The 12916-nt window shown below is 40.7% G+C and overlaps 1 protein-coding gene and 1 pseudogene across 2 annotated transcripts in view; both read left to right on the forward strand.

Moving 5' to 3' along the window:
- Positions 1 to 12313, forward strand: part of CLEC1B (C-type lectin domain family 1, member B) — a 33012-nt gene extending 20699 nt beyond the window's left edge. Inside the window, exons 7-10 of one of the 2 annotated variants that reach the window (XM_017343249.3) lie at positions 4535 to 4681; positions 7665 to 7816; positions 9516 to 9628; positions 11778 to 12313. In XM_017343249.3, the coding sequence (XP_017198738.2) occupies positions 4535 to 4681; positions 7665 to 7816; positions 9516 to 9628; positions 11778 to 11895 (530 nt within the window). In that variant the 3' untranslated portion in view covers positions 11896 to 12313. The remainder of the gene's footprint in view (positions 1 to 4534; positions 4682 to 7664; positions 7817 to 9515; positions 9629 to 11777) is intronic. The other variant, XM_017343250.3, reaches the window with a different exon arrangement.
- LOC100339231 (protein MEMO1-like) lies at positions 9777 to 10388 on the forward strand (annotated as a pseudogene).
- Positions 12314 to 12916: the final 603 nt, after the last annotated feature.

Below are 12916 nucleotides of genomic sequence, written 5' to 3' on the forward strand. Positions count from 1 at the left end.
TCATATGTAACATAATAAGTACATTTATTTGAGGGACCTTAGAAGTATTTTGTTAAATTTCCCCAGTAATTATATTGTTTAGTTTTTATTCCTCACTTCTTGAAAAAGGATCACAACCTGCACACCAAAATGAAGGTACAGTATTTTACTTCTTGTTTAGGGTAAAACTCTAAAGAGAAGTCTCATTTCCCTTTCTCCAGTTTTGTTCCAGTTTTATGTAGTATTAGGGAACATCTAATATGTAGCTAATATTAAAAAAGCTCATTCAAATTTAAAATTATATCAAATACTAAACAGGAAACTACTTTTTCAATGTCTAAACGTGCTAGATTATTAGTAGGAAAAAAGAGCCTATTTCTGGCCTAATGCCCACTCTGGTTAAGTCCAGCCTTTGCTAAGAAGGAAGATAATCCAAGTTGATGAGTGAAATAGAACAGGGTATGTAACTCAAGGTTGTATTATGTTTGCCTTCTTGGTTAATGTGGAGATGAACAAAGCACTAATGCAAATTTTTTTTTCACATATTCTTCCCTTTCACAATAATATTCTGTTTAGTAGCACAGCCAAACTGTATACAAATCTCCCTTTGAAGAAGAGCTAACTAGAATTAATTTTAATCAACCTGAATTAATATTTATCGGATTTGCATTTTCCTGATACTCCATTACTCTGTTAAGAAGTGGCATTTGGTTGGTGGCACAGTTCTTTTGTTTGGTTAACACCCCCTGGTGGCTCAAGAGGAACATTACAGTTCTGCCTATTCATTGTCCTGTTTTTTCTTTCAATTTTTTTTTCTTTTTCCCCATTTCTTTTTTCACTTCCTCAGGTCTAACATTTGAAAAATTTTTTTATTAATTCATTAACTTATTTCCTTGATGTCATCCTTTCTTCCTATATAATATGTCCACTTAATAACTGTAGCTTATTAGTTATTCTTATATCATGAACTTATTTTAAATTAATTGTATAACTCTGTTAAACCAATTGTGCACAGTAGATGTAAGTGACATAGCCTCCAAGGTCACAAATACAAGGTCAACATGTCCTAACTGATGGTGTTCTCTATAAGTGAACACAAGGACACCAAGTTAAAAATGCAGTACCACTGACACTCAAAAACAGTGACATATGTCAATTTAATACAATGTATACAAAACTTGTGTGCTAAAAATTACAGAACACTGATGAAAGAAATAAAAAATCTAAATAAATGGAGACATGCATGTCCGCGGATTGGAGGCCCAACTTATAAAAGATGTCAATTTCCCTCAGCAAATTGTACAAGGTTAATGCAATTCCTATAAAGATCTCAGAAAGATTTAATGTGAATAGAGATGAGATTACTAGAAGAGTTAAAACAATTTTTAAAATGAGAATAAACTGGGAGGAATCAATCTACCTGATTTCAAAACTTAACAGCTATATGAATCATGGCTATATGTTTTATTGCACAGATAAAGTAATAAAATACAACAGCCTAGAAATAGACTTATACAAATATTCCTAATTGATTTTTTATATAGGTGCAAAATCAATTCAATGGGAGAAAATGACTTTAACAGTATTATAAAAATTAGGCATTTATATTAAAAAAAGTCAGCCTAAGTCTCAAATCTCATAGAAAAAAATAATTCAACATGGGTCACAGTCTTAAACATAAAGCATAAAATTAGAAAACATTTAAGAAATATAGGAGGGGTTGGCGCTGTGGCACAGCAGGTAAGGCCGCTGCCTGCAGTGCCAGCATCCCATATGGGTGCTGGTTTGAGTCCCAGTTGCTCTACATATGATCCAGCTCTCTGCTATGGCCTGGGAGGGCAGTGGAAGCCTGGGCCCCTGCACCCATATAGGAGACCCAGAAGAAGCTCCTGGCTCCTGGCTCCTGGCTTCGGATAGGTGCAGCTCCAGCCATTGCGGCCATCCGGGGAGTGAACCAGAGGATGGAAGACTCTCTCTCTGCCTCTCCTTCTCTCTCTGTGTAATTCTTTCAAATAAATAAATAAATCTTTAAAAAAATATATAGGAAAAATCTTCAGTATCTCAGGGACAGTAGGCAAAAGAGTCTGTGGACATCAAAACAATGATTAATAAAAGGAAAATTAAAAAGCTTGATGGAACTTATCAAGGTTAAGTCAGGGGCAGGGGTTAAGCTGCCAACTAGGATGCCCACATCCTATATCAGAGGTCCAGCTGGGTCCTGTTTCTGTTGCTGATCTAACTTCCTGTTAATGTGCACCCTTAAATACTTGGGTCTCTGCCACCAACATGGGAGACCAGGATTGAGTGTCTCGCTCCTGGCTTCTGCCTGGCCCAACCCCCACTATTGTGACCATTTGAGGAGTGAACCAATGGATCTCTCTCTCCTGGCTTTGACCTGATCTAACTCCACTATTACAGCCATTTGGGGAGTGAACCAGTGGATGGAAGATCTCTCTTTCTCTCTGCTTTTTAAGTAAATATAAATAAACAGTACAAATATTTAAAATGCTTGCACTGTAAAAGACACCAAGAGGCTAAAAATTTATAGACTGGGAGAAAATACTTGCAAACCAGTAACTGACAAAAAATTAAAATCTAGAATGTATAAAGAGTTCTCAAGATTCAGTAGCTAAAAAATCATTCAATTAGAAAATGCAAAAAACATGAAAAAACATTTTACCAAGGAGAATATAAAGATATAAAATAAGTATAAGAAGATGTTGGGGACTGGTGCTGTGGTGTAGCAGGTAAGGCCACCACCTGCAGTGCCACCATCCCATATGGGCACTGGCTCAAGTCCTGGCTACTCTCTCTCTTTCTCTCTTTCTCCCTCCCTTTCTCCCTCCCTTTCTCTCTTCCTTTCTCTCTTCCTTTCTCTCTTTCTTTCTTTCTTTCTTTTACAGGCAGAGTGGACAGTGAGAGAGAGAGAGAGACGGAGAGAAAGGTCTTCCTTTTGCTGTTGGTTCACCCTCCAATGGCCGCAGCGGCTGGCGCGCTGTGGCCGGCGCACTGCACTGATCCGATGGCAGGAGCCAGGTACTTATCCTGGTCTCCCATGGGGTGCAGGGCCCAAGTACTTGGGCCATCCTCCACTGCCCTCCCAGGCCACAGCAGAGAGCTGGCCTGGAAGAGGGGCAATCGGGACAGAATCCAGCGCCCCGACTGGCACTAGAACCCAGCGTGCCGGCGCCGTGGCTCAATAAGCTAATCCTCCGCCTGCGGCCCCGGCTACTCCATTGCTGATCCAGCTCTCTGCTTATGGCCTTGGAAAGCAGAGGAAGATGGCTCAGGTGTTTGGGCCCCTGCACCCATGTGGGACACCCAGAAGAAGCTCCTGGCTCCGGAGTGACCCAGCTCTGGCAGTTGTGGTTATCTGGGAGTGAACCAGCATATGGAAGACCTTTCTGTCTGCTTCTCCCTCTGTAACTCTACCTCTAAAAATTAATTAATTAATTAAATTAAAAAAAGAAATGCTTGTATAGGAACAGAGAAGCTGAATAACTCATATGTTCCTGATGAGAATATGAATGGTAGAGCCAGTCTAGAAAACTGTAGCAGTTTTTCTTTTTTAAACAGATTTATTTGTTTACTTGAAAGACAGAGTTAGAGTGAGAGCGAGAGAGTGAGAGAGTGAGACTCTTTCATCCACTGAGCCAGGAGCTTCATCCAGGTATCCCACATGCATGCAGGGGCCCCAGCACTTAGGCCATCTTCTACTGCTTTTCCCAGGCCATAGCAGAGAGCTGGATTGGAAGAGGGGCACCCATATGGGATGCTTGTTCTACAGGCAGAGGATTAACCTGCTGCACCATGGAGCCAGCCCCTTGATACTTCTTACAACACAGGAACTACATGTATGTTCACACAAACACTTGCACATGAGCATTCATAGAAACTTTACTGGTGGGGCCAGCGCTGTGGTACAGTGGGTGAAAGTCCTGGCATCCCATATGGGCACCGGTTCTAGTCACGGCTGCTCCTCTTCTGACCCAGCTCTCTGCTGTGGCCTGGGAAAGCAGTAGAAGATGGCCCAAATTCTTGGGCCCCTGCACCCGTGTGGGAGACCCGGAAGAAACTCCTGGCTCCTGGCTCTGGATTGTTGCAGCTCCGGCTGTTGCAGCCATCCTCCACTGCACTCCCGGGCCACAGCAGAGAGCTGGACAGGAAGAGGAGCAACCGGGACAGAATCCGGCGCCCCGACCAGGACTAGAACCCGGTGTGCCGGCGCTGCAGGCGGCGGATTAGCCTATTGAGCCGTGGCGCCGGCCTGTAACTGTCTTTCAAAAAAAAAAAAAAAAAAAAAAGTTAGTAAACCTGCCTGCCTTAGGGAAATGAAATCAGGTCCACCATAAAGCAAGCAAGGCTGGCAGAGGCAGTTTGTTCTGCATCCTTTGTGGCTTTCGATTCTTGAACAATATGAATTTTAAAGAAAGACAAAATAATGCAAAAGCAAGCCTTAAAAGTCAGTAGCTTGTAGTTGTCTTTTGTCTGGGTTGAAAGATGGTTTCGCTATGAAACTCAGTGTTTTATTAGGAATGATTGCTGTTGTTTGAAGGGTTCCAGGTGTCCATCATGGCAATGGAGCAGCAAGAGAAACTGAGCCAACAGGACAGAGCACTGGTAAACCTCACCCGGTGGAAGAGTAACCCTCTGCTTCAGAGGCAGCACTGCCAGGCTTTCATACAAAACTGTCTCAATTCAGGTAATTGACAGAAAACCAGTTTCTACCATGCAGTTCCAGATGCATGCCCCAAATCCTCAAAAGAACAGTGACACCCAGGGGATTCTTTGCAAGTTTGTTAGTTAGGATTTTATAGTAGGAGAGACCTAATTTTGAACCATCTTCAGGACAATCTTATTTACAGCTCTCAATAGTATGTGGGACCTGGGAGACCCAGATGAAGCTCCTGGGCTCCTGGTTTCTGGCCTGGCCAAACCTGGCTGTTGAGACCATTTTGAAAGTGAAGCAGCAGAGCTGGCGCCGTGGCTCAATAGGCTAATCCTCTGCCTTGTGGCGCCGGCACACCGGGTTCTAGTCCCGGTCGGGGTGCCGGATTCTGTCCTGGTTGCCCCTCTTCCAGGCCAGCTCTTTGCTGTGGCCCAGGAGTGCAGTGGAGAATGGCCCAAGTGCTTGGGCCCTGCACCCCATGGGAGACCAGGATAAGTACCTGGCTCCTGCCTTTGGATCAGCGCGGTGCAGCGGGCCGGCCACGGCGGCCATTGGAGGGTGAACCAACGGCAAAAGAAGACCTTTCTCTCTGTCTCTCTCTCTCTCTCACTGTCCACTCTGCCTGTAAAAAAAAAAAAGTGAAGCAGCGAATAGAAAATCCATTTCTCTCTCTCTCTCTCTCTCTCTCTCTCTCTCTCTCTCTCTCAAGTAGTTGGTCAGATTTAAAAATTAAGAAAAGTAATACTATATTTGATCCAGTCACCAAATTTCTAAGTATATATTTAATTCTAGCTTCAAATTTCCCAATATAATTAGTCTAGGTCTTGCTTTAGATTCAAGCTTAAGTAACTGAGCATACAATTCATTTTGACCATGGAAAATATTTACCACACAATTATTATAACTGCAGGATTCACTTCTTTTTAAAAATTCTATAAAGTTACTCTAGTTTTACTGGTTATATTTCTTAGAGGCATTTTAAATCTAAAATGATCTATTTTTACATGTTGTACAGTGTGTCAAGTATTATATGATTACCTAAGCTATTAGGTCCCAAGTTTCCAATGCTGCAAATATTTTAACAACACCATATTTATTCCAAAGTCACCATAAGTGACATATTATTGCTCAATTTAAGTCTATATTGTCCTAGATATAAGATGAAGGGACATAATTGTTAGTTAGCATTTGATAATACTTGTACACATAAATGAGAACTCACTCCCCGGTAATGAAAAGCACTTAAACACAGTTAACTCTTCATATCTGCAGACTCTGCCTCTGTGCATTCAGTCAATCACTAATAGAAAGTATTTGGAAAAAATTCCAGGAAGTTCCAAAAAGCAAAACCTAAATTTACCTTCTGCTGGATACTATCCTGAATGCGTGTGAATCAAGTGGAGGGCAAGCGTTCTATTAGACACTGAGGCTGATCTGGAGGTGATAGGATGCATGCAGCAGGCTGTGAGAAGGTTATGTGCAGCTAGTGTGTCATGTTATATAAGAGACATGAGAATCCAGATTGTAGTGTCCATGGGGGTCCCAGAAACTACCTCCCCCCAGTATCAAGCGATAGCTGAAACTGCCAATGAGGTAGGTTGAAAATCTGCCATGGTACTCTCTGATTAAAATTTAATAAATAAGTGTTTGAAGAGTCATTGTGTGCCCAACAATGTTTTCATCCATTGCAGGCTATTACAAACATGAGTTAGGCTCACCTCTGAACCATCAGCTTTGAATACAGGGAAAATACCATGTTGGAGACCTACAAATCAAATCCAACACATTCTGTAACCCCTCCAATACCATTGCCAATGCTCCTGATACCATCAGAACACTGATTAGCATGGATTCCAAAGAATGTAGAAGAGCCTTAAAGGAATGGAAACTACAAAGGAACAATATCTCACCCTAAATAGAACAACTCTCTCTGGAAATGAGTTCTGGAAGTTTTAACATCTCTCCTATAAGAGTGTACCAGAATCACACGTACAAACTTTGCTCTTTGGTTTGCATTTTACGCACTTGATGATTATTCTTTTGTGAATACATTTTTTCTTAAGATGGAATTCTTTAATGTTATTAAACATTAAGGCTTGCTTCTTAGATATATTGGAATCTTAAAATAAGCATATTGTCCATTTATATTCCTCCATTTTCCCTCAATTACATGCTATCAAATCTCTAAGGCAGATTATTTGTTCTTTCCATTATATATAAAATATTTTATTGTTTAATCCTCAAAATTTGAACATTGATTAGAGTCTTATTACTCAACCATCTAATGGCTCAACATATTTTTTTATACACTGGGGCACTTAGATTAACAGAAATTAAACAGTAAGCAGGTAAGTGAAGACTATAAAGGATGCAAATTTAAGGAAAGATTGAAAGACCAGCATTGTGGTATAGCTGGTTAAGGTACCACCTGTTACACTGGCATCCCATATGGGCACCTTTTCATGTCCCAGCTGCTCCACTTCCAATCCAGTTCCCTGCTAATGACCTGGTAAAGCAGCAGAGGATGCTTCAAATGCTTGGGCCCTTGCCAGCCATGTGGGGGACCCAGATGAAACTTCTGGCTTTTAGCTTTGGCCCGGTCCAGCCTTGGCTGTTGCAGCCATTTGGGGAGTGAACCAGTAGATGGAAGATCTCTTTGACTATCTGTCTGTCTCACTCTCTCTCTCTCCCTATAACTCTGTCTTTCAAATAAGTAAGTAAATCTTTTTTTAAAAGAAAGTTAATGAAATTTAAATAACAAGATAACATTGTATAGAAGGTGAGAGATTTGGGTAAACGTACTTCAAATTAATTTTATCTTAAACCAATTCTTACAGATCTACTGCATGTAAAAATTATTATATAAATCTTACAGTATATGGCCTCAGAGAACCTGGAATTGCTAAATACTGTTATTTGCACTAATTAGCTGCTCTGGGGCTAAGGCAGAATTATTTGGGGAGATGTGCTTCTAATATTTTATGATGATAATAGAGTAAAATGTTTGCATTCAAAGTCGAGAAATGCAGTGCTTGTCCAGAAAATTGGATTAAGAATGGAGAAAGTTGCTACTATGTCTTTACAAATTGGAAAACTTGGCTTGCCAGTCAAGAATATTGTTGGAAGACAGGTTCCAGTCTTCTACATATAGACAACAAAGAAGAAATGGTAAGAACTATTTTACGGTCTCCTGTCATTCTGGAAATACCATGTTCCCTATTAAAAGAAAGCAAAGATTCTCACAAGATAAAATCTTTACTATTTTGTAACAGTAGTATATTTGCTAAAATACATGTTTTCAAAAAGACAAAGAAGGAATTAGTATAATTTGTTTAAACAAACAAAAAAATCCGATTTGATTATCCAGATGTCAAGAGCAGTATCTCAGTTCTATGCCCTTAGTTAATTTAAAAAAAGGAGGAGATGGGGAAAAGGGAATACCGTTTTGTGACATACTAATCTACTCTAAGAAACACACTCATTGGGGCTGGCATTGTGGTGTAGTGGGTAAAGCTGCAGCCTGTGATGCTGGCATCCCATATATATTTTTTTTTTTTTTTGACAGGCAGAGTGGACAGTGAGAGAGCAAGATGGAGAGAAAGGTCTTCCTTTTTCCGTTGGTTCACTCCCAAATGGCTGCTGTGGCCGGGCGCACCGCGCTGATCTGAAGCCAGGAGCCAGGTGCTTCTCCTGGTTTCCCATGCGGGTGCAGGGCCCAAGGACTTGGGCCATCCTCCACTGCCTTCCCAGGCCACAGCAGAGAGCTGGACTGGAAGAGGAGCAAACGGGACAGAATCCGGCGCCCCAACCGGGACTAGAACCCTGGGATGCCGGCACTGCAGGCAGAGGATTAGCCTATTGAGCCGCGGTGCTGGCCCCCATGTGGGTTTGGGTTCTGGCTGCTCCACTTTCAGTCCACTCCCTTCTAATGACCTGGGAAAAGCAGATGGTTCAAGTGCTTGGTCCTCTGATACCCATGGAGGGGACCCAGATGAAGCTCCTGGCCCCTATCTTTGGTACAGCCCAGGACTAGCCATTGTGGCCATCAGGGAAGTGAACCCATGGACAGATGATCTTTCTGCCTCTTTCTCTCTGAAACTCTGCCTTTCAAATAAATAAGTAAATGTTAAAAAAATACTTTCTAAGTGAAATCTTTAATTGACATTAAGCCTAGTTTACTAACATCTTAATAAGTAAACAGTATGATATTTCCCTGAAATCATTCTACCCATAAATATGTAGGAAATAGAATACACAATTAAGCATCCCAGGCTTTATGAAAAAGACATCCCTGTTATAGTCAGTACTTGGCTGCAATTCATTTATACAAGAATAATGTGGAATCCATTTTCTAAGGAGATGCAGCGAACCAAGAAGACTTGAACTAAATTATTACAATTACAGGTTCATTTTTGGTGCAAATTTGATGGTAAAAATTAGGAATGTTTCTTCTGACAAAATATACCTACAGTGAACTTGCTTCTGGAATTTCTTAAACTATTTCATATATTGAAGTAACTTAGGAAAAAGCATTCTATGTGAACTGCGGGGTCAAGGAAATTGTTGCTCCTGATGATTCAGGCTCAGTATAACACTTACCTTTCTTGACATATTTTACCCACCAGACCTAATCTGTTAAGACTATTTTCATACTAGATATCTATTTGATCATACAGGAAACAGTCTACAAAGTATATTCCCATTTTTAAAAAATGCCCCATCTCTCTCTGTCCATCTCTCAAGTTCCCCTTAATTTCTAGCTAAGTAAAATGTCGGACTTTGCATTTCACAGGAGAGATGTAGAATTTGTCTGTCTGTCTGCTTGCTTGTTTTTCTCAACTCACAGTTCAGGTCTTGTTTCCTACAGGATTTTATCACCAGCAAGATTGAAAGGAGCATGGGTTATTGGGTAGGGCTCTCCCAGGATGAAGTCCGCAGAACTTGGCTTTGGGAAGATGGCTCCCCTCCTTCCTCTGATCTGTAAGTTACAAAACAAACAAAAACTAGATATATGAAATAATTCAAAACCTTATTTATTTTATACCTTGGATTTCCTCTGGGAAACATAATCAGCTTGATAATTTTACAGGTTCCTGATTGAAATTAAAACTAATATAATCCATATCCCAGTGTGGATATATATAGGACACCTCTGAATAACCTTCATATTGACCAAAAGATTTACAGAGAACTGTGGAAGACAGGAATGTTTGAACGCATGTCTGCAAACAGATGAAGATGAACACAGTATTGAAATGCATTTGCCTTATACAGCTAAAGCCATGGAAAGCCATAAGGATGAGTTTACCATTATTCCTGTGCTGGTTGGAGTTCTGAGTCAAAAGAACAGGAATTCGGAAAACTCTTCAGTAAATATCTAGCAGCTCCTAGTAATCTCTCTGTAGTTTCTTCTGATTTCTGTCATTGGGGTCAAAGCTTCCGTTACAGTTACTATGATCAGTCGCAGGTGGAGATTTATGGATCCACTGAATATCCCGCTAAAATGGTTACGAGTATTATAGAGCAATTAGACCTTGTATCTTTTAGTAATTACTTGAAGAAATACCATAGTGCTATATGTGGAAGACATCCCACGGGGTGTAATCAAATGCTATCACAGAGCTCCAGAAGAATGCAATGAATACGAGCTTTTCCTTTTTGAATTATGCCCAGTGAAGCCAGTGCAGAAACTGGCGACAGTTCAGTGAGTTCTGCAGCTGGAGCCCTCGCAGTCCACTGACGCTCTGAACCCTCAGGGATGCTACGTGCACACACTCATAATCTGTCTGCGGTCTCAGCCTAGCCTTTCCCAAGATACCGGTCCTGGTTTCGGGGGATTCTGAAACTTCAGACTAATAGAACTTTCTTCTCTTCCTTTCTAGTAAGTGTAGTCCTTCTTTAATTTCAACTCATTTTAAAAAATGCTTTATAGTTTAGGATGGTGGAAGGAAGGCTGGCATCGAAATAATTTGATCAAAAAAGATGACCATGGAAAGGCCCAGTTGCTGCAGAGCTTTTGGAAAGTAACTTGTAAAGCATTTACCATACCCTAAATTTGCACTCTTTGCAGACTTGTGCACATGTTTCCCACTTTCAGAATAGTTTTGCAAATTGTACACAAACAAAAAAGAGGGTGGGAGCTTTTTAATAAAGAAATTGCATTTATAAATGATTTATATTAGAATATAATAAATCTCCAATTATAGTCAATTACTACCCACATTGTACAACAGATACCTTCTATATTAGTTGCTAATAAAAGGCTACATAACTAAAAAAAAACCTAATATAATTAAGAGTAGCTTCATTGCTTCCAAGTTTTCTCCTTCTCAGCCCTGCTTTTACCATCCTGTAGAAATTCACAGCAAAATGAGTATCTGCATGAATAATATAATTGTCAAATACATTTTTTTGGTATCACTTGATGTCTGGAGGACGCTGAAGGGAAGAAAGATAATAACTGTTAAGCAATTTTCAGATAAAAGTTTTCAGATAGAACTGGGGAGAATGGTGAGAAGATGCATTAGTATTTTGAGAATAAAGAGTTAGGAGGGATAGTGATCGGCTTAGGGGTTAAGCCGTTGCTTGGGCTGCCTGTATCTCATATTGGAGTGCCTGGTTGAATCTGGCTTCTCCATTTCCAATCTAGCTTCCTGCTAATGCACACTCTGGGAAGCTGCTGGTTTTTGATGGCTCAAGTACTCGTGTCCCTGACAACTACGTGGGAGACCTGAACTGAGTTTTGGGCTCCTGGCTTCAACCCTGGCCCAGCTCTGGCTGTTACCTGCATTTGGGGAGTAAACCAGCAGATGGGAGATTCTCTTTCTCTCTCTCCATTTCTCTGCCTTTCAAATGAAGTAACAATAAAGAAATTTTTAAAAAGGGCTCAGGAGAGAGCTTCTTTATGTATACTTAGCTTTTTCCCCTGTATATGTGGTTTGTTCAAATTATAGAAATTATTTTCTATTAATTATTTTTTATTGGGAGAAACAGCTGTTCTTGAAGTAGAAATGAAACCACCACAGGAGGGTGCCATATGAAAACAAAATAAAGCAAAAGGGCTGCACACCTTGAGAGCATCCCTGCAAACCTCAAATCTAACCTCCGACACACTGACTTGTCTTTCCAGGTTGCCAAGAGACCAGCCCCAGTCAACTAACCAGGTCTGTGGATACCTCAAAAGCAATTCCCTGTTTTCAAGCAACTGCAGCAACTGGAAATATTTGATCTGTGAGAGACAAGCATAGGATCCTCCATCTGAAAGAAACAGGGCTTAAAGTGACCTTGATACACTTGTATATTGAACGCCATGGAAAAACCTGTTCAGAAAGCCCAACAGCAAACAGCAGTAACCTGACGTGCAGGCTGTGAAATCAGCTACCTATGACCCAACACTTGGTTTTGTATTTACATTTGGTGATGTTCCTCAGTCCCTTCCAGATTTCATTTGATGTTGTTCAAATTGCCAAGAATAAAGCTGATGTAGAGCTATGGAGGGTAAAACCCTGTAGCACTGAGAACAAATGGAGGAAATCCTTCCTGTTTCATAGAGTCTAAGTGGCTGTCGAGTCCACCTAGAAATCCATAAGTGACTTGAGGAGTTGATGCAGTGATAGCCGATTGGTATTTTTTAAATAACCAAATAAACTTGATCTTTTAAGTGCACAGTCTGCCAGATCTTTCTATACATTTTAGGTTAGGATATGGCTATACAGAACAGAGATACAGATTTCACAGCTGAAAGCGAGGCAGGCTTCCATCTGCAGCTTGTGACTCTTTGGAGGTTGTGGAAGTGAACTGCTAGAACTTCACATAAGTGAAGGGATGGTCAAGATCCTGTGTCAGTGTGTCCTCCAGGAAAGGACAGCTGTGAGCTTCCTTCCTTCCTCTCCCCGGCCATTCCTATTACTCAAAAGTTGATGGACTCATGGTCTGGACTCTCAGGATTAATACTTCAGTACTTTTAACTGCATCTCTCAGTACTTCAATTTCCTCACTGCAAAAATAAGCACAGGGCTTGCTTCAAAATATTAATGATTAACTCACGACCAGGTGCAAATTGTTGAGAACAGTGTTTTGCATAGAATTGAACACTATTCAGTGCTTGATATTGCTGTCTGGGATAAATCATTGATCATCTCTAGGCATGAACCTTGTTTGCATGTTCCAGGTGTAAATGACCCCTTTTCCTGCAAGAACATTGAGAAAGGAAGATCCCCATAAAAACTATCAGTAACTCTCTGGAGACGGTTTCTATTTTAAAACTAA

This window comes from Oryctolagus cuniculus, chromosome 9 (genome assembly GCF_964237555.1).
Source record: "Oryctolagus cuniculus chromosome 9, mOryCun1.1, whole genome shotgun sequence".
Lineage (NCBI taxonomy): Eukaryota > Metazoa > Chordata > Mammalia > Lagomorpha > Leporidae > Oryctolagus > Oryctolagus cuniculus.